This window comes from Myotis daubentonii, chromosome 5 (assembly GCF_963259705.1).
Source record: "Myotis daubentonii chromosome 5, mMyoDau2.1, whole genome shotgun sequence".
Lineage (NCBI taxonomy): Eukaryota > Metazoa > Chordata > Mammalia > Chiroptera > Vespertilionidae > Myotis > Myotis daubentonii.
The window spans coordinates 16,321,686-16,341,277 of NC_081844.1; the positions used below are offsets into that span (position 1 = coordinate 16,321,686).

At 57.6% G+C, this 19,592-nt stretch overlaps 1 protein-coding gene across 6 annotated transcripts in view; it reads right to left on the reverse strand.

Annotated features, from left to right (window-relative positions):
- Positions 1 to 19,592, reverse strand: part of DMTN (dematin actin binding protein) — a 29,826-nt gene that overhangs the window by 1,290 nt on the left and 8,944 nt on the right. For 3 of the 6 annotated variants that reach the window (XR_009452924.1, XR_009452922.1, XR_009452923.1), the window contains 13 exons: positions 9,443 to 9,646; positions 9,125 to 9,199; positions 8,585 to 8,740; positions 7,682 to 7,726; positions 7,350 to 7,449; positions 6,972 to 7,028; positions 6,615 to 6,767; positions 5,799 to 5,923; positions 4,641 to 4,746; positions 988 to 1,052; positions 785 to 833; positions 394 to 643; positions 52 to 132 (listed from right to left, as the gene is read on the reverse strand). Coding sequence is in view for 1 of the 6 variants with exons in the window: in XM_059696039.1 (XP_059552022.1) it covers positions 52 to 132; positions 394 to 459; positions 636 to 643; positions 785 to 833; positions 988 to 1,052; positions 4,641 to 4,746; positions 5,799 to 5,923; positions 6,615 to 6,767; positions 6,972 to 7,028; positions 7,350 to 7,449; positions 7,682 to 7,726; positions 8,585 to 8,740; positions 9,125 to 9,199; positions 9,443 to 9,460 (1,104 nt within the window). In the remaining 5 variants the exon portion in view is untranslated. Of the gene's footprint in view, positions 1 to 51; positions 133 to 393; positions 644 to 784; positions 834 to 987; positions 1,053 to 4,640; positions 4,747 to 5,798; positions 5,924 to 6,614; positions 6,768 to 6,971; positions 7,029 to 7,349; positions 7,450 to 7,681; positions 7,727 to 8,584; positions 8,741 to 9,124; positions 9,200 to 9,442; positions 9,647 to 17,767; positions 18,048 to 19,374; positions 19,398 to 19,592 lie in introns of those variants that run through there. The other 3 variants (XR_009452925.1, XR_009452921.1, XM_059696039.1) reach the window with 3 other exon arrangements.

Sequence of the window (19,592 nt, forward strand, 5' to 3'; positions counted from 1 at the left end):
GAGGCTGCCCGATGGAGCCCCTGCACCCACCAGCGCCTCTCCCCTGCCTACCTCCAGCCTCATCCGATCCACACCTGGAGGCAACTTGGTTCGCCCCTTATTGGTCACCACCAGCATTTCGTAGGGATAGATCTGGGGGGCAGGGCAGGGGGCAGTCTTAGGCTCATAGTGTTCCCTGTTGCTGTCAACCCTCCACTCCCCAGGCCCCCTTATCAGCCTGCAGGGCCATTGGGTTCATGCCACGTTGCCATCCAGCGCCCCCAGCTTCCCCGTCAGCAACTCCAGGAGGATCCCATAGCGCATTCACTTGCCTGGCTTCTCCCCAAGCTGGCCACCCCACTGTAGAGGCTTCTGTCCCCTGCCCACCCCCCTGGCTCTGCCGCTGCCCCTCACCTTCTGCTCCAGCACACAGGGCAGGGAGTTCCCCCGGTCCATCCTCCCCCTCTGGCCCTCTCCGTTCTGGGGAGACCAAAGCCGCAGTGAGCCAGAGTGGGGCAGGGAGACCTCCCCAGCCTGACCCGGGGCTTCTCATGTGCTCACCAGGCAACTGGGTGGCCCAACACCCCCTCCCCCAACACTGCCAGTTGCCTGTCCCAGGCTTCTGTGCTCCACGTCCTCCTCCGGACCGCACTCACCTGCAGGCCTGGGGAGAGAAGAGTCATTGTTCAGACCAGCCAGCTTAGCCTCTCTGCCCTGCAGCCACACAGCCCTGCCCGCATCCCAGACACAGCTGCCCCAGGGCCTGCTTAAACCCTTTCTCCTCTGGCCTGACCCTGCCTCTCACCTGGGCTTCCAGCCTCACTCCCGGTTGGGCTGAAGTCTGTGGACTGCAGCTAGAAAGGACAGAAAGGATCAGAAGGAAGCTGAGTGCTCCTCATCAGTCCCTTCCCTTGAAGGTCTTCCCTTCCCCAAGTAGCTCAGCCCCTCAGAGGACCCCACGTGCACACTCCACCCCTGCGGTCTGGGACCTGTGGTCAGGGACCTTACCCGGCTCAGGGTGGTCCTGCCGTAGGCCGGGAGGGAAGATGACTTTGATGTTCCACCGTGCAAGGCTGGGGGGGGGGGGGGGGGAGAGAGAGAGAGAGAGAGAGAGAGAGAGAGGCCGTTCAGTTCTGGCTTGACAGTCATTTTGAGCGGGATCCCTCTCTGGCCCCCCCAACCAGGGGCAGGGCAGTGAAGGGTAGACCTGGGGGAACCTGTGGTCTCTGTTGGCTTCCAGCTCCTGCCCATGACCTCCAGCGAGTGGCATCGTGCTGGTGCCTCTGAACTCTCTCGAATGCCTTCCCTCTAACAGAAGGGCATCAAACACTCATTTGGGCCAAACGCCCGAGTTAAAATCCAGAGTTAGCGAGTGATTGTCAGATGATGAAGCTCACCAGTGTAAAATGAACTTCTGGGGTAAAAAAAGGAATCTGACATCTCATAAAAAGAATCAAATTGTTACAATTATATTATTAGCGAGTTTAGTAACCACGTTTTAAACATTTGACCCTATAATACAGAAACAATACTGTCCTCAGCTCTGTCAGCTGCTAGATTGCACCCGCAGCCAAAACGTGGATTGCACGATTAGGTGTCACCTTCAACTTACACATTTAATAATATCACTAAGCTTTCAAGCACTGAGATTATAATTCAAGAAAATTGGTTTTCAGCAATAGGTTTTCCTAGGAAATCTTTGTACCTAAGATCTTTAGTTTGGGCAGATCTCAAAACTCCTTCATCTCCAATTACTAGAAATTGTTAGCATTCTATAGCAATCATCTTGACCAGACTTGTTGTTTAAATGTTTAGCCTTGACAGACTCAAAACTATAAGGAACTGTCTTCTTAAAACATTCTTATAAAATCTGTTACTTGGAAATTTAATTGGTGAGAACAAAATGTGTTGGGGGGGGGGGACCTTGGTTGTTTTTTCCCTTAATGCTTAGTTTCAAAACCACTTACACACTTATTTTTGTGTAGAAAATCATCTGCGGTTGCAATATCATTCATTACTTATGTTTGAAAGTGACTATTCGATGTTACCATTAAGTCAGAATGACATGCCTACACATAATTTTAAATGTTTTTTGGTTAGTCCTCACTTGAGGATATTTTTCCCATTGATTTTTAGAGATAGTGAAAGAAAGGGCGGGGGAGAAATATTGATGTGAGAGAGACACATCCATTGGTTGCCTCCCGCACAAGTCCCGACTAGGGCTGGGCATCTTACCTGCAACCCGTGCCCTTGACTGGGAATCAAACCCTTGACCCTTTGGTGCACAGGCCAATGCTCTAACCACAGAGCACACCAGCTAGGGCTATCTATAATTTTGGAATTGATTAGCTGTGACTGTAACCCAGTGGTCGGCAAACTGTGGCCCCTTGAGTGTGGCTCTTCCACAAAATACCACGTGCGGGTGCGCACGTACAGTGCGATTGAAACTTCTTGGCCACACTCAAGGGGCCAAAGAGCCGCACGTGGCTCGCGAGCTGCAGTTTGCCAACCACTGCTGTAACCCATGCAATCCTATGATCTTTGATCACATGCAAGTTCAGGGGTGCCAAAATGATGATGATGGAGACATTTTGCTATTCAGCTTTGCAAGGCCAAATGGAAGTTATAGAGCTAATTTGGGCTGAAAGCAAGTTCTAGTGGGACACGGAGACTGAATTCAACCTTCAGAGCATCTCTGTCTCATTCTTCAGGCCTTAACTACTTAGTCCACATTCTCTGAAAACTCTTCCCACCCCTTCTGAAATATCATCCTGGTCTTTTGGTGACCCTGTGGATGTCCTAGCCAGAGACCAACCTTAGGGCTCCTGAACCCCACCCCCCACCCCAGGGCCTTCATCTCCACTGCAATGGTCCCCCCCGGACCTCGCTATCCACACTGCTTCACCTGGCACTTGAAGCCCGGGGCCCCACTTTGTGACCACAGCGCCCTTCTTTGTTTGCAGCTTCCTTCAGCTGGTTCCCAGCACACCTGTTCGTCAATCTCATGGGGACCTCTGGTGACCTGACCCACACTCCCTGTCCTTCAACCTGTGGTTGGGTACAAAACTGCTTTCACCAGTACTGAGCAGCTCACCTGGCCCCGCATCCCTCAGACCTGCCTCAAAAAACTCTGCCTGGATCAGCCTTGGGCCCCGGCTCGCCTGCAGGCTGTGAAGGTGACGACCACACCATGTAGATGGTCATCACTGCAGATGGACGGATGGGCAGCTCCCTTCCCTGAGGTAGCTGTTCCAAATCTTCCCAAATCTCCACTTCTAATTGGCTGCTCCCAGATCAAGTCCCCACCTTCAGAGAGAGAGGCCCCTGAGGCCAGCCCCACATCCTGACCAACCCTGAGCCAACCCGCAGCTGGAACTGAACGTGTGTGCTCTCCAGGGTACAGCCTGCCCCCGTCCCTGCCTTCTCTCCTCTCTGCACAATCCCATCTTCTTACGGCCTTACTACTACCTATACCCTGAAGACGCTCCCTGAGGCCTGCCTTGCCCCTCAAGCTCCCGACTCAGTCAAACTCGCACTTCAAACCCAACATGTCCCAAACCAGTCTCTTCATCTTTCTCCCAACCCTGCCTCTTTCACGATCTCAGTTCAAGGCTTCTCATCACCAGCACCCAAGGCAAACCCCCAACTCGCCTGCCCCTCTCCTCCCACTGAGTCAGTTGCTTCAGTCTCCTAAGTATTTCTCAAACCCATGCATGCCCTCTGCTCTGCACTGTGTCTATGTTAGCCCTCACCCAGACCGCTGGGAAGTGTGGGAGGTTGTCTCCAAATGTGGCCCGAAACACCATCTCCCAGCGCCTAAGTGCCATTCCTGTGTCAGGAAATGGAATCTCCCCCTTTCCGGAGTCTGGGCTGCTCTGACCAATAGGATGCAGTGGACGCGAGGCTGTGTGACTTCCGGGCTTTTAGAGGCCTGTAACTCCCAGTTCTGGGCACTCAGATCTCCCCTCTCCTCTCCAGCTGCCATGCTCTAAGGAAGTCCCAGCCAAACTCAGGTGATTGGAGCCATGGTGTCCAAAGCGCTGGCTACCCCAGCTCTCTGGTGTCAATGCTGCCACCACATGGCACACTCTGGGCACTGATTCCAGGCTCCTGGAGGCCCTCTCCACTGGCCAGGAGGCTCCTGTTCCTGCCTTTGCTCCCACCGTCCCCCGTCTCTGCGATGCCCTTCTTTCCCACTCAATTTGTCTCATTCTTCAAGACCCAGTGAGCACCCCCTGGCCCTCGGACTACAGGCCCTGTCACTGTGCACAGCTCATCCCAGAACCTGCTACACTGCACTGAAACCTGTTTCCACGGCAATTTCCCCAGTGATTGGAAGCTACTGAAGGACAGGACTGTATTTTTTCACTCTTTATAAGCCCCAGTGCCTCCCACATGGTAGACACTCAATAAATGTTTATTCAATTAAGCAAAATTAGCTAATTCTGCTTTAGCTGATACTATTGTTTATCATCTCGTCTTGTTCCACGACTGGAATTCTTGCCCTACGGACAACGTGAGCGCCTTGAGCCAGTGAGGAATGTTCCATCTCGTACACCCGCATTAGCACGGTGCCGGGCACATGACAGACAGACTCAACAGCTGTTCAGTTCTGGCCTCAGGGTCTGGCCAGGCCTTCCAGCCCCCTTGGTGGCACTCACAGGCATGAAAGGGTGTCCGGTCGGGCAGGGAGCGGGTTTTTCTCCGGATCGGCAGTGACTTTTCCATCTCTTCTTTCAAGATCATCTTTCCCAAGTTGGAAGTGACCTGGGGACAAAAGGGGATGGATCCAAGACTTTGATACTTGTTTCTCATCTCCAGAAGGTTCAGAGTTGGGCATGTTGCAGGCAGGAACGGGACGGATCTCCCCAGTGGCTGGGCCAGGAACCCCGGAAGCCTGGCATCCTGGTCTGAGGCCCTGCCATATGGGGGTGCATTCTCTCTTCCCACGACCAGCGCAGAGAGAGAGAGAACGTGGAGGTTGATGAATCTTGATTAGAACACAACGAGGGTTAAGGAAAAATGAAAAAACACAAGACTGAGACAAAACTAGAGGGAAAGCTGGGCCTGGGTGTGGCGTCTGCCCTCTGATGGAGGGACAGACACAGAGAGCGTCAACACCGCAAGCAGATTTAATAAATACTCAAATAACAGGGAGTTACATCACATCTGGGTGGGCCTTGAGTTCCTGGCAACATCATGAGATCCACCCCCTTAACACTGGGCGGGAATGTCAAACTGAGTGGCATCCTGGTCTGTTGACCAGGTCGGCCCCCAGGGCGTGGCTCTGCCTTCGCTCTGAGTTTCAGCCGACATATTTAAAGATGCTCCAGTGTTTTGCCAACGGCCCTCGACACTGCCACACTGGGTTTGGCCGCCCCCAAGAGCAAGGCGTCAGAGCCGCTCAGTGTGACTCTACCCCAGTGGCCTCCTAGCCCAGAGCACAAGCCATGTCACCATCAGTGGCCTTTGCAGGACTCCCAACACCCTCTCTCATCCTCTGGAGACCAGCAGCCTGCTCTCCCGCTTCTCCTCTTCCCAAGAGCTGCTCAGCCTGCTCAGCCTGCTCAGCCTGGCACTGACGGGACCACCTTTCTGTGCCTTTGACCCTAATATAACCAGTGTTTCCCCAAAGCAGCACAAAGTCCTGGGGTCCCTGCCAAAGCAGCAACTGAAATCCTGGGAAAGAAGAGGAAGTCCTCACATGCTCTGACCAGGGTGCTCTCCAGGCGTGAACCCTTTAGAATGACCAGCTCTGGAACCAGAGCGTCTGTCCCCAAGGAGACCCAGGAGGGGGAGCGGGGGCAGCGAGATGCTACCTTACTGAGTTCCTCTCTCTGGCGCTCCCTGAGGGCCTTCATCTCCTCCCCGGAGTCATCGTCGTCCTCCTCCTCCTCCTCCTCTGCGCCTCTCCGGGATGCTTTCCGCTTCCTCCATTCTGTTTCTGGGAAACACAGGCGGAAGCCCGCGTGTCAGCCATTGGCTCAACAGGCATTTATCAGGGGCGGCTGTGTGCGTCACACCGCGCTGCACATTAAAGTGAGCGCTACAATTTTTTTTTTTTTTTACAGAGAGGAAGGGAGAGGGATAGAGAGCTAGAAACATCGATGAGAGAGAAACATCGAACAGCTGCCTCCTGCACACCCCCTACTGGGGATGTGCTCACAACCAAGGTACATGCCCTTGACTGGAATCGAACCTGGGACCCTTCAGTCCGCAGGCTGATGCTCTATCCACTGAGCCAAACCGGTTAGGGCTAAATTTTTTTTTTAAAGAAAAGAAAAATAACAATTGCCTTACAGTGAGGCTGGGTGGACAATACACACATAACTCAAATTCACTGGGACCAAGACTTGTCTCATTTCTCTTTCTCTTTCCCAGAGTTCCTACTACAGAGCCTGGAATGCGTAGAAGTGTGGCAAATGTCTGCTGAGTGGTCCAATAAATGAATGGGAAGTGACAAATGACTAACCAATAGGCTACTGATACCAAAGCTCTAGGAGTGGGTGAGTGAAGAGCCTACAGGGTTCACCAGAGGACACGGGGTGGGGTGGGGTGAGGGTGGGCCCATGGGGCATCCACAGGGGCGATGGGCAATGTCCTGCCTCCCTTCTCCCCTCAACAGTTTCTCTTACCCACAACAGCCAGCGATGGGGGGCATGGCCAGTAGTCAGTCTCGATCTTGGCTGGCTGGTTGGGGTCAGGGGGCTGGGCTGCAGGGAACTTCGATGACTCAATGATGAGGTCCTCAATCTGGTGCTTGCTCTGAGGGCTGCCTCCCATGGACTCTGCGGGTGGAGGTCAGGGTCAGCCTGTGCACACCCCAGCCCCGCACCTGCCCCCCTTCACACCTGTGAGGTCGTGGGTGTCAAAACAGCGCATAAGGAAGCACAGGGCACGGTTGTGTGCTGATATGGACACTTACTCTCCTGCCCCCTCCCAGCCTTGGGCACAGCCTCCCAGCATGGGATCAAGTGAGTCAGGAGCCTCACCTCTCTGCTTGTAGATGGGTGGCTTCTTGTAGATGTTGGAATCTGGGCGGGTGGTCTCTGTACAGAGCAAAGTGGAGGAGAAGGATGTGTTGATGGTGGGGAGGCCAGGTCAGGGATGAGAAAGGAGACAAGGGGAGTGGGAGAAGGTAGGAAACTCATGGGCTCCTGTCAAGAGCCAAGACAGAACCAGAGTTCCTGGAACTGTCCCTGAGGGGGCTGGGACAGGGTCTACCATCTTTGGGAGCTCTGCCCGGGGTTCTGGCTTCGGGGGTCTGGCCAGTTCTGTGGGGAGCGGATACCCCAGCAAGGGGCTTGGGTTCCTGAAGGAGAAACGAGGTCCTAGGAAAAGGGTGCAAGCAGACTGGCAGGGAAACCTACCAGGATGGTGGAAATGGGGCAGGCTGGTTCGGGGGGTCCCAGTGGTTCTTGGGGCTGAAGCCTGAGAGATGGTTCCAGGGGACCGGCTATCCGCCCACACCTGCAGAGCACAAGTGAGGTTCACTGCGGCTCCCGGGTGCCCCTGCCCGGCCCCTCCAACCCATGTAGACGCAGCTACACCTTACTCCACCATCTCTGTCTCCCACCCTCGCAGCCCCCAAGCTAGACAGACAGATGGACAGAGCTGGCCGGTGACAAAGGAGGGCCAGGGATCCCGGCATCCCTGGGGGCCGGGAGTTGGGCCTGTGGGAGCAGGGCTGGGCGACACTCACCTCTGGGGACGGTGGGGGGGATGTGGATTTGGGTGACAGCGAGCGCTGCGAAGGAGAGGAGCTGGTCAGAGCCACAGGGTAGGGTGAAACCCTCGTTCCTAGAGCCCCAGAGGGGCCACTTCATCCCTCACCCAAGTCTGCATCCTTACCTGGCCGACGTCTGGGCCATCTCTTCTCTATCAACCCTCCCAGTTCCCAGCGCTGGCCCTCCTGCCTCCCTCCCAGCGCTCTCCTGAGCAGACTCCTAGGTCTGTCCCCAGGCTGCACCAGGAAGCCACCGGCCCTGGAGCAGGGTGCTTGTGCTCGGAGGGCCAGCTGAGGATGGCTGTGGCACCGTCCTCAGGGCCAGACCCACAGCATCGAGGATGGAGTCTGGGCTCTTGGCGGGTATTTAAGTCTCCCTCCAGCCTGGCCCCATCTCGCTGCTCAGCCATGACACTACCCCTTTCTCAAATACCATTTACAAAGCCCCTGGCATGCGTGCTTTATCTCGTGCACTTGACTCCCTGGTGAGATGGATGGGCAGAGGCGCCACCTCCATGTCACAGGAGGGGAAACTGGACCACACAGACACACAGGCACTCAGCTAGGACTTTCAGCCTCTGAGGTCAGTGTTTCTGGGTGCTTTCTACAAATCTGCTGTCTTTCTGCCTACTCCCCCTCCCCCACCCTCCTCCTCCTCCTCCCTGACCTCTAGGGGTCGCTGCCATTCAGACACAGCCTCCCCTGCTCTCCACAGCACGCGATTATCACTGGGCGAGTCCTGTGCACAGTTCTCTCTCTCGTTTTGGAGTCTGGCCTCCAGGAAAGAAGGCAGGACAGGGATCCTGCCACCCACCCAGTGTGGCCTGGGGGAGACCTTCCCCCCAAGTCCTGCCCAAGGGGAAGCGTCCCCCCACTCACCTCCCGGCTTCTGGGCAGCTCCACGTGATCCAGGAGAGAATAGGTGAAGTGGGGCTCGTAGATCATGAGGTCAGGCCGCTCGATGTCCAGGATGGCCTTGTCCTTGGGGAGGGCAGCCAAGTCTTTGTAGCCCAGCACCTGGTTGTCCATCTTGGCCTGAAGGGAAATGGTGCCGATGGAACAGACATGCTCAAAAGCTCACCTGGGATCCTGGCCTTACAAGCCCAATTTGCAACTCATTAGGAAGAAAACGGACAGCCTTTTTAGAGGTCAGCTCCGCGCTAAGTTCCGTTATTCAATTTTAAGGGTTTAGGGAATCGCCTTAAAAAACATAGTCCTTCACCTAGCACTCTGGGTACAAGACAGGACCAGACCAGGAGGAGGACAGCGGGGACACCGTCTCAGGCTTTTGGGGTTCTCTCTGTCCGCCAGCCCTGGCAGAACACCATCAGGGAGGCGGAGCGAAGCGGCCCAGCGGGGAGTGGGTCCCGGCCCTGCTCCCTCCCAGCCTGCGGGTGCTGGTGGCCAAGAGGTACTCACCACGATGCTGGAGGGAGAGCCGGGAACACTGGAGTCTCGGGAGGAGCTGACGCTCCCGGGGGAGGTAAGTGGTTGCTGGGGAGAGTGAGAAGGCGGCGTGGGAATGTGCGTGTGGGCGAGGGCCAGGGCCAGGGCCAGGGCCAGGGCCAGGGCGTTCCAAAGGGTGGGCCAGGGCAGAGAGGGAGTCCTAGGCCGCTGGGACCCCAGGGTGCGGCGCTGCGGGCAACCACCAGGTGGCACCGTCGACCCCGACCTGACCCTCTGCTGGAAGCCTGGCCGCACCCACCCGGAGCCCCAGGCCCTCACCGCCCCGCGTACCTTCTGCAGCCGCTCCATGCAGCCGGGAGGTGGTGGTCGGGTCACTCGCAGATCCCTGGGCGCGAGGGGAGGCGACGGGGCGTCAAGCTCGGCCCGGCTCCTGGGCGCTGTGCGCTGGGGGCCGCGCGGGCGGAAAGGGCGTCCCACTGGGCGGTAGCGTCCTCATCCCTCGGTGACTGTCCAGGCTGCTGGCCGATGCGGGGCCTGGAAGGGGAGGGAGACCGTGCCAGCCAGGCCGTGGGGCCGGGATCTCAGCGGGCCTGGGCTGGGGCCGGGCTCCGGCTTTCCATTCGCTCCGCCTGGGGAAGCCCGCCGTGGAGCGGGAGCGGGAAAGTGGAGGGCTGCCCTTGTTTTTGAGCCATTGTTCTCCGGCTAGAAAGGAAATGACGGCAGGGGTCAGCCATCCCTGGGCGGCCCTACATCCTTGCTTCGTCACACCTGCCCTGCCTGGGGCTGCGGCCAGTTTCGGACCCAGGTTCCCACGCCTCGGTCTCTATGGTGCCTCTTTCCCCGGCTCTGCGCTGGCCCCTCGTCCCACTCCACCTCCATCCGCTGTCCACTGTGCCAGCCAGCTCTCACCCCAGGAGGGCCGCAAGGGGTGAACACGCAGGGAGGAGAGGACTTGGGGTGAAGTCAGTGGCTGGGGGGCGACTTGGGGTGAAGTGGTCAGGTCAGGGGCTGGGGGTGCCACTCTGACCCGGGCTCTGCCCTGGTTTCAACCCCTGTGAAGAAGGGAGAGGCGGGTGGAGGCAGCCCACATCCCCGTGCAACTGCCTCTGTACAGCGGTCAAATTCACCTGCAGAGTGAGGCACCCGCTGGGCCAAGGCCCCATCCAGTGCCCGCAGCCTTCTCATGCCTGTGCTGAGGCTGCCCCTCAAGTGCTGCTTCCCTGCAGGGAGGCGCGAGGGGGGGAGGGGGGAGGGGGGAGGGGAGGGGGAGGGGGAGGGGAGGGGGGGCACTGCTCTCCCTTTGTTCCTAGGGGGGTAGGCCCCGTCTTCTGCGGTAGCTTATGGGTTCCCTGCAGCCAGTCTTCTCCTTCAGTGACTCCCGTAGCCATGCTCCCATCCCCCACCCCCCACACACCGGTACTGGACTTACAATAACCATTCAGTGAATGCCTGGCTGAGTTTCCAGTGTGATGGTGGAGTGGGAGTGTCTTCCTATCTGCAGGCAATAAGCCAGAGTGAAGAGAACTGATGGCTACAGAGGTTCAAGGAAGAGGCAGCATAATGTAGTGTTAAGAGCATGGACTCTGGACCCGAGAGAGCCTGGGGATGAGTATAAGACTCTGCTGCTTAGAAGCTGTGTGGCCTTGGGCAAGTTACTTACCCTCTCTGTGCCTCACATTTCTCATCTGTAGAATGGAGGATAATGTCATAGGGTTGCTCTGAGTATCAGATAAATTATATGTGAAATGCTCAAAGCACTATAAATTCTATGTAGCTATTATTATTTCTCTTTCCATAAGGGCTAATGGACTTCCATGGTTTTTCTGTAGCCCTTCTTTGCAACAGAGGGTCATGAAAGACTGAAGTCACTGGTGCTCCCCATCTTATCACCTATTACTTTGTATCAGGTCATTCTGCTCGCTGTCTCTCCACCACTAAAACCACCTGCTTGCTGCAAAGCAGCCTCACTCCCACTTCCCCGCTTTTGCACACGCCCTTTCGCTCGCTATTCACCACCCACCGCTTTGTCTTTCAGATCCCACCCGTCCTTTGAGGTCAGTCCTCAACCCTCCTCCTGGGAGGCCTTCCCTACTATTCTAGTCCCCACCCATCTCTGAATTCCAGCGAGACTTGAAAAAAGAACCGTATGGCTTCGTCCTTGATTAAATGTTGCCTGATATGGAAACATGTTTTGTTTTTTGCCAACTAGAATGGCTGCTACCTTCTGGAGGGCACACAGCAATAATAATAGCTATCATGTTTTGCATGCTCATGCTAGGCACTTTGATAAGCACTTTACAAAGGTTATTTGGTCTGTCCCCTCAACAACCCTATGAGGTAGCCCCATCTGGCACGCGAGGAAATGGAGGCTCAGAGAGGCTAAGGACTTGTCCAGAGCCGTGGAGCTGAGAGTGGCCGTGTCTCAGGCAATGGCCCGAGTCAGAGCGCCCACCTAGTACTGCTCAGGTGCATCGTGAACATAGACCCGTATCGGCCACATTTCTCAAGTCTTTTTGGAATTCTGGAGCCAAGGCCGCAGAGCCACACGAGGTTCTGGTGTCTATGGAAAGACCCCATTCCGCAGTTTCATCCTTTTCCTGACTTCTTAGCACTCACTTTGTAATGCTTTCAACTAGGGGTCTGAGGACCAGAATAAACTCTGGTACCTATTAAAGGAACTGTTAGCTCCCTCTCACGCCTCTCTAATCTTTACTTTATTAACAGCCATTGTCAAACTAGTGATACACTTTGCTTAGTCCTAGAGGCATACACTTATTCATCCATCAGTCCATCCATCTACCCACCCATCCATCCATCCATCTACCCACCCATCCATCCATCAATCCGTCCATCCATCTACCCACCCATCCATCCACCAATCCATCCACCATCCATTCACCTATCCACCCATCCATCCATCCATCAATCCGTCCATCCATCCATCCATCCATCCATCCACCATCCATTCACCTATCCACCCATCCATCCATCCATCAATCCGTCCATCCATCCATCCATCCATCCACCATCCATTCACCTATCCACCCATCCATCCATCAATCTGTCCATCATCCATCCATCCATCCATCCATCCACTCATCCACCCATCCACCCATCCATCCATCAATCTGTCCATCCACCCACCCCTCCACCCATCCATCAGCCTGCCTGCCCAGTCATGTATTGTTTTCTCCATCCATTCACCGAGTACTCTCTCAGCACCTATTCTGTAAATGACCACCCAGCAGCACTCTGTGGTGTCCTCTGGAGAACACAAAGATGGGTCAAAGGAGCTGGCTGTCCCTCCAGAAGTGAGGCTTCCATATAGATAACTCCCATGCAAAGCAGAAAATTACACGTGTCAGATAAGATAGTCTAAGGGGCTGTGAGAGGTCCCAGGAGAGAATCACTCCTGCTGGGGCAGCGGTCGGCAAACTCATTAGTCAACAGAGCCAAATATCAACAGTACAATGATTGAAATTTCTTTTGAGAGCCAAATTTTTAAAACTTAAACTATATAGGTAGGTACATTGTTATTAACTTAATTAGGGTACTCCTAAGGCTTAGGAAGGGCCACACTCAAGGGGCCAAAGAGCTGCATGTGGCTCGCGAACCACAGTGTGCCGACCTCTGTGCTGGGGCATCAAGAGCGGGGAAATAAAGGTTTCTTACTGGAGGAGATAAGGGAGGTGGGCCTTGAAGGATGCCCACTTTGAAATCATGCAAACATTGGAAAAGGGATTCTTGAAAGAGGAAGCAGCATGAGTGGAAGTGGGGCTGGGAAGCCCTGGTCGGCCTGCGGAGCAGCACGCACGACCGAGCCGCAGGGCTCAGGAGGTGGGGGCATGCTTGGGCCAGGGGTTTGGGGCAAGATTGCGGAGGCCTTTGAACCAGACCAGTGGGTGTTAGATTGTATTCTGTGGGCAGCTGGGGCCATGGAATGCTTAGAAACTTGTGTGAAAGAAAAAAGTGACAGATCCAAGCAGTGCTTTGGGAAAAGGAATCTGGCTGCCGCCTGGGAGATGGATTGGACAGAAACAGAGAGACAAGCCAGGAAGCCATGGCAGCAGTTGGGGGGAGAGGAGGAGGCAGGACTGTGAGGGTCTAGGCTTGGGCATGGGGCCAAAGATGGAAAGGGGCAAATGGGAGATATCCTAGAGGCAGAATGTGCGAAACAGGACTTGCTCAGAGAGCCCCAGGGGAGAGGCAGCTGGCAAGGCCGGGAGACAGGAGACGGAGAGCCATGAGGTCACTTTTGCCAGGTTGAGGGTGAGGTGGGTGTAGCAGGTGAACAGGTGGGAATGCCCAAGGAGAATACGAGGTTGAGGGCGGAGCAGGCTAGAAACAGCGATTTGGGAGCCATGTGAGCTAGCGGTGGTGGTCTGCACAGGAGGTTGCCAAGGGAGAAGGAAGGTCAAAAACAGCCCTGAGACAGCATGAAAAGGAGGAGGAAAATTCCATGACCAGCTCCTAGAAGGGTGGGGGGGAGGGGGGTTGGGGGAGAGGGTGTGTGTGTGTGTCTAGTGATACTTTTTTTTCTGCAAAGGGCCTGACAGGTAGTAAGTGTGCAGTACAAACTGAGAGAAAGGATGGGAGCGGGGAGGGAGGAGGGGCTGAGAAAGAATGTCAGAAAGCCGAGAGTCCATCACCCAGAGAAGGCCAGAGTGCTGAAGGGAGTGACAGCCCGTCCGGTGGGTGCCAAGGCCTGGTGGCCTCCGAGGGCACCTTCAGCGGAATAGTGAGGCCTCCCCGTTAGGGATCACAGGGCGGGAGGCCTGGCCTGGACCCCTGTAGGGGGTGCTTCCAGGACGTGCCCCAGAAGGGCAGGGCGGGGCTAGGAGGAGTAACTTTGGAGGAAGACTGGCTGGAGGCTTCTCAGGACAGGGGAGACTGGGTGCTGCCTGCAGGCAGAGGGAGCCAGTTCCAGCAGGTGGAGGGCCGGTCCACGCCCGGGTGGAGGGCCAGCTTTAGTAACGCTTTTTTCCCTGAAAGGAGAGGATGGGGTAAGAAGCAAGGTGACCACCCAATTCGGAGGCTTTTGTTAAAAGAGAGATAAGGTCCTATGCGACTATCCCAGGCCGCTAGGCAGAGGTTACAGAGAGCAGAGGAGGTTTGCAAGGGTCACAGCGGGGAGTGTGGGTGGCCGGGCAGGTTGGAGAGGACAGAGAGCTTGTCTCCTGGAGGCGGAGGCTGCACCTGGGTGGCCCTGGCACCTCCCTTTGAACAGCTGTCTGAGGGGACACAGGAGGGCAATGGCTGTCTATCAGCAGTAGCTGCCCAGGGGGAGGGGGAGGGTCGGAGGGGGGCTGTGTCACAGGTGTGCATGGCCTTGCCGAGACCCACACTCACACACGCACACGTCCTACGGGCACGGCCCTTCAGAAACGGGGTTCCACAGAATGATGTCTCTGCTCTGTGCACAGCATGCCAGCCCCGGGGCGGGTCGCCCTCTGCCTCTGGGCGTCCTCCCACGGGTGCCCACCGGGATGTCAGAGAGCACGCTGGTAGCTGGTAACGTGTTAATGTCCTGCCCTTCCCGGGGCATTACTTGTCAGTGTGGGCTAGTCTCACGGGGTGACATTTTAAGCCAGGAGGGAGAGTGTTTTGGAGTGGAGGAGTGAGGGGGGTGGGGGTGGAGTTTTCTTGGCTTCTGTCAAATCATATTGCAAAGCAACTGCTTACTCCACCCACACATACCCCCCTCCCCCAAAGCTACTTTCCTCCAAGTCCACACCCCCTCTCACTCAGCCGCCTCCAGCCCCCGCCCTCCAGCACCTGCGCTGCACACCTCCTGCTCTGCACTGACTCCCTGGACGGGGCCACAGGGCAGGCTGCAGCAGGAAGGTAGGGCGGGATGGGAGGAAGGGAAAGAACCTGGGAGGAAGGCAGGCCCAGGTGGCGGAAGGGACACTTCAGCTGCCCCAGCTCCGATCAGACACTGGCGGCTCCTCCTCCTTCCCCGGGCACCCCGCCCTCCCCAGCTGTGCTGCCCGCCTTATCTGAGCCGCCAGCCAGCCCCACCTCACACTGCCCACCAGCATCTCCAGGACAACCAGAGCCTCAGGCTCCGGGATGGGGCGATAAGACCCACCCACCCAACAGGCTGGCTCTTGCTCCAGGGAGGGGCTGACCTGACTGTGGCTGGTAGAAATAAAGGCTCACCCGGGCCCTGGCTGGTTTGCTCAGTGGATAGAGCGTCGGCCTGTGGACTGAAGGGTCCTGGGTTGGATTCCCATCAAGGGCACGTGCCCGGGTTGCCGGCTCGACCCCCAGTAGGGGGCGTTCAGGAGGCAGCCGACCTAGAGATGAGGAACCGGTGGCCAGGAGTTAACTTGCCAAAAGCCGCCCGGATAGAAGCCAGGCTAGAACCCCTACCCAGGCCTACTAGAATCCTTCCTCAGGTCAAAGTCAAGGAATGCTCTTTTCAGCGGGTCCCCAACGATCCCACTTAATCCGAACTTGGAACTGGGTCCTGTGTGCTTCCCTCACTGGCCCAGCCTGGGGAAGTAGCGGGAGGCTGGGGGTTGGGCTCTGGCCGCCAGGCAGGGCCAGCGAGGTGCTGACAGTCAAGGAGTTATGCGTGAGGCGAGCTGTCCAAGTGGGCCGGGGTCAGCGGGGCCAGGGACTGGCCTCCCCTTTCTCTCCAGTCTCGTTCCCTGTGACTGACGTCCTTGCTCCCGCCTCCCTCTGCTTTCCTTTCCCTTTTTCTTTACTTTCTTCATCCTTCTCCGTTTGTTTCCCTTTCACCCTCTCCCACTCCCAGCCCCACCCCCGCAGTTACTGTGGCAACAACTCAATGCCAGGAATAAAGGCGGGATCCAGCTAGGTCACCAGTTCCCAAAACAGCATCCCAGCGCGGGAGGGGAAGGGCCTGCAGGCCCAGGCCTGCTCTGGGGGTGGGCTCTGTGGGGAGGGGCACCCACGCTCCCCCAAAAAGGACACTGCGTGAGCAGGCGAGCCCCCCTGCCTGGGCCAGTGGCTCGTCTGAGTATCCCTCACCTCCACCACGCCTGAGGCCAGGGCCTTTTCTAAGACTGGTGAAGCCCTCACTCTCTCCTCTCATATTCTCCTTCATCGCATGCCCATGTTAACGCCTGTTCCCTTTGCTGGGACTAGGATTGGGGTTCCTCGAGTGCCAACACTACAGCACCCTCTCACACTCTGAGAAGCATCCGGCAGGAGCAGGCGGGCCCCTATCCACCCCCCCACTTTGCTCCTGATGACATCAGGACTGGGCCCCCCTTCCTCCCTCCTACCCCACAAACATGCATCTGCTCATCTGGGTTCGCTGAGATCTCTCACTCGGGTTTCTGTGTCCTCTCTCTCTATCCCGCTCTGAGGAGCCCCTCTACCTGTGTCCCTCCACCCCTCAGGCTTGCTTGGTCCCCAGCGTGTTCCTGCTCTGCCTCTATTTATAGTGGGCCCTGTGGGTGGACTGTGATGTCACCCGTACAAGCTGGATCGACAGGGCTGGGGGCGATGCAAGGGTCTTGCATCCCAAATTCAGCTTTCTGAATGACGGGCCATCCCTAAGCTTGTGTTCACACACACATGAGCTCCGAGGAGGAACTGCGACAGACCTGCACCCCCAGGTGGACAGCCTGCCCCAGGTGACCACACCTGGCCATGGAGAGGCTGGCATGGCTGAGGCGAGACTCACGTGTGCGCACAGGCAGGAGAGCCCACGCTGAAACATCGTTACAGAACGCACCCACCTGCTTGCAAGATCACACACCCACTTCCCAGAGAGGGCCCCACACACTGACACACGGTGCCACGGACACCCACTGCCCCCACCCACCGACCCGCCCCGTCACAGCCACTCACGCCACGTGCCGATACCCCCTCTCCAAGCTGTGCACGTGTGCAACCACACGCCCAGAGCCCCCACCTCTACCCTCGCCTGGGGGCTTCGCGCCACCCCTTCCCACAGCACCACTACCCCCATCTCCTAGACCCCCCCTCGCTCCCCCGACTCTGGCACCATGGCGACACGGTCCCCTGGGAGGGAAACACCGGGTGCACCTCCCCAAGAAAGGGCAGTTAGCAGGGGCGCCTCTGGTCCTGGGGGGCCTGCGTGTCTGCTCAGCCCCAGCCCCTTCAAGCACATCAACAGCCAGCACCGGAGAGAGCGGGGGTCAGGCTGCCGCCACACCCTGCCGCCCAACCTCATCCTGCACTTGGCCCTCACCCAGCCTGGCCAGCCAAGGGCTAGCAGGGGCCTCCCAGACCCCTTGCCCCAGGAGCACACCCCACACCAACAACATGCGGCCTCTGTGTGAACTGCTCCCCCCAGAATACCTGTGGTGTGGTGGGAGGGAGGCTGCCACCTCTTTCTCTCCCTTCCCTGTCATTCAGCAGAGGGAACAGCCCCCCTGCTCTCCCTGGCCCCATCCCATCACAACTAGGTGAGGGGGGCGCCGGGGTGCCAGCCTGGAACCCCCCAGGCCCTCTTCCTCAGATCCGAAGGCGGTCGGATCAGGTCAAACCCAGCCAGTCTCAGGTCTGGCCACAGGGCCCATCTCCTACTGAACAACAGGCCACAGCTGACCCTCCTAGGGCCCCCCTGCCACCCCCCAGAGCCTCACTCCCAGGCTGGTGTTGTGGCCCAAAGTGCCCACGGAGGGGAAGAGAGTGGGAGACCCTGCCACCTACCTGCTCCCAGACAGCGTGGCCCCGACACTAGGCCCCAAGGCCGGCAGGGACCGGCGCAGGCCAGGTCCCCGGCTGCCGCTTTCCTCTGAGCCTAGGTAGCCGGCATCTCTGCCCGCAGCACAGATAACAGGAAAAGAGCTGGCTGGGGTGTGGTGGGAGCTGGAGGAAGAGACCTACCCTCCTGCCCCCACCTCCCTGGCTCCCACCCTGCTCCTCCACAAGCCTGGAGCTCGGATCCCAGCTGAGCTGGGGCGTCTGCGTGTGGCAGGCGTGGGCCACTGGCTCCCCGCACCCGCACCCTCCCCACCTCCACTGATAGCGTGTGGCCGGCCCAGGGTGTGTTTGTACGCGTCTGCTCTTCCACCTCGCTCGCTAGCTCATTCACTCGCTGTAGCTCAATCCATTTCAAACAAGAGGAGCATTAAGCCGACATCATGACGAAGCAGAATCGGAAGCAGACTGGGCCAGCCGCCGGCCGTTTCCCCCTTTCCCACACCCCTGCCCTGCAGCACTCGCACATTCACTCAGCTCTAGAGCGTCCTCACAAACAGCCAGACCTTCGCAGCGGGACGGGGCCCTGCTGATAACCCAGGGGGACAACATCTGGTTCCTCCAAGCACCTGTATCTGCTGCCCGGCAGCTAACAGCAGCCACGGGGGCCTCTGGGGCACTGGCCTCCCTGGGTGATAAAGGGCATGGAGCCGAGAGCGAGGGGTGTGGGCACAGCTGCCAGAACTGATCACCCCAGGATCAACCCTCTCCTGGGAGGACTGGGAAAAGCAGGTCTTCAGCACAGGAGACTGGTTAGCCCTTCAGGAACCTGAGTCCCCTCGGAAATGCACAGAGCACAGCGGTGGTGCTGTGAGGGAGAGGACTCCCATTTCCTGCCAGGGCGACTTCATCAACAGGGAACTTCCTGCCAGGTGGGGCCCAGGTCCCAGCACAGCGTTTCAGGATGTTCCCCCGCCTCTGGGAGGACCTCCAGGACCCTGTACCGCCTTTGGTTTGCTGTGGGCTCAGAGCAGAGCCCGTTCACTTGTGACCCCCGGAGGCAGGCAGGGGAGGCAGCCCCACCAGCTGACCCTGGCCCTGGCCCTGGTCTCCTCTCTCCACCTCCGCCTGGAAGACCTGCCTACCTAGGCAGCTCTTGCCGTTGCCCTGGTAACCACTGCCCACAGCCGGTCAGCTGATGTATCAGCTGTCATTGGGGAAATTGAGAGACTGGGGTGGGGGCTCTGGGATACCTGAATAGAAAAATCACAGGGGAGGGTCTTGAAGGGGGCAAGTAAGAATGTTCCCTGGGACCTTTTTCCCTAAAAGAAGAGGACAGGAGGGGACAGGAGGGGACAGGTAGGGACAGGAAGGGAGGAGGTATGTGTCTGGGTTACTGGAAGGCAGGAGAATGAAATCTGAAGGCTGGGCTCAGGAAAGCAAGGAGAAACGAAGGCAGGTTGCTGAGCGGCGAGGAGGAGTAGATACAGTCCAGCTGCTGTGTGTGGGGTGGGGAGAGGGCCTTGGAAAGAGATGAGAAAGCCAGGCGTGGGGGAGGGAACACAGGGCCCATCTGACAGTGAAGAACACAGGGAGATGGTGGGGGGGGGGTGTACCTTAGATGTCACAGGAGGGGCCACATCCTTGAAGAGAGGGGCCAGGCTTCTCTGGGTAACCAGCCTGGCCACCGGGCCTCTCTGCTCTCTCTCCCTCCACCCGCCCCCCCTTACTGCCCTGGCCCCACCCCAGGCCCGCACAGCCTCCCTCCTGAAGAGCAAGTGCTGGTGCTTTTCCGCCTCAGCCTTCAGCACCGCTGATCCTCCCTTCCCCTCGG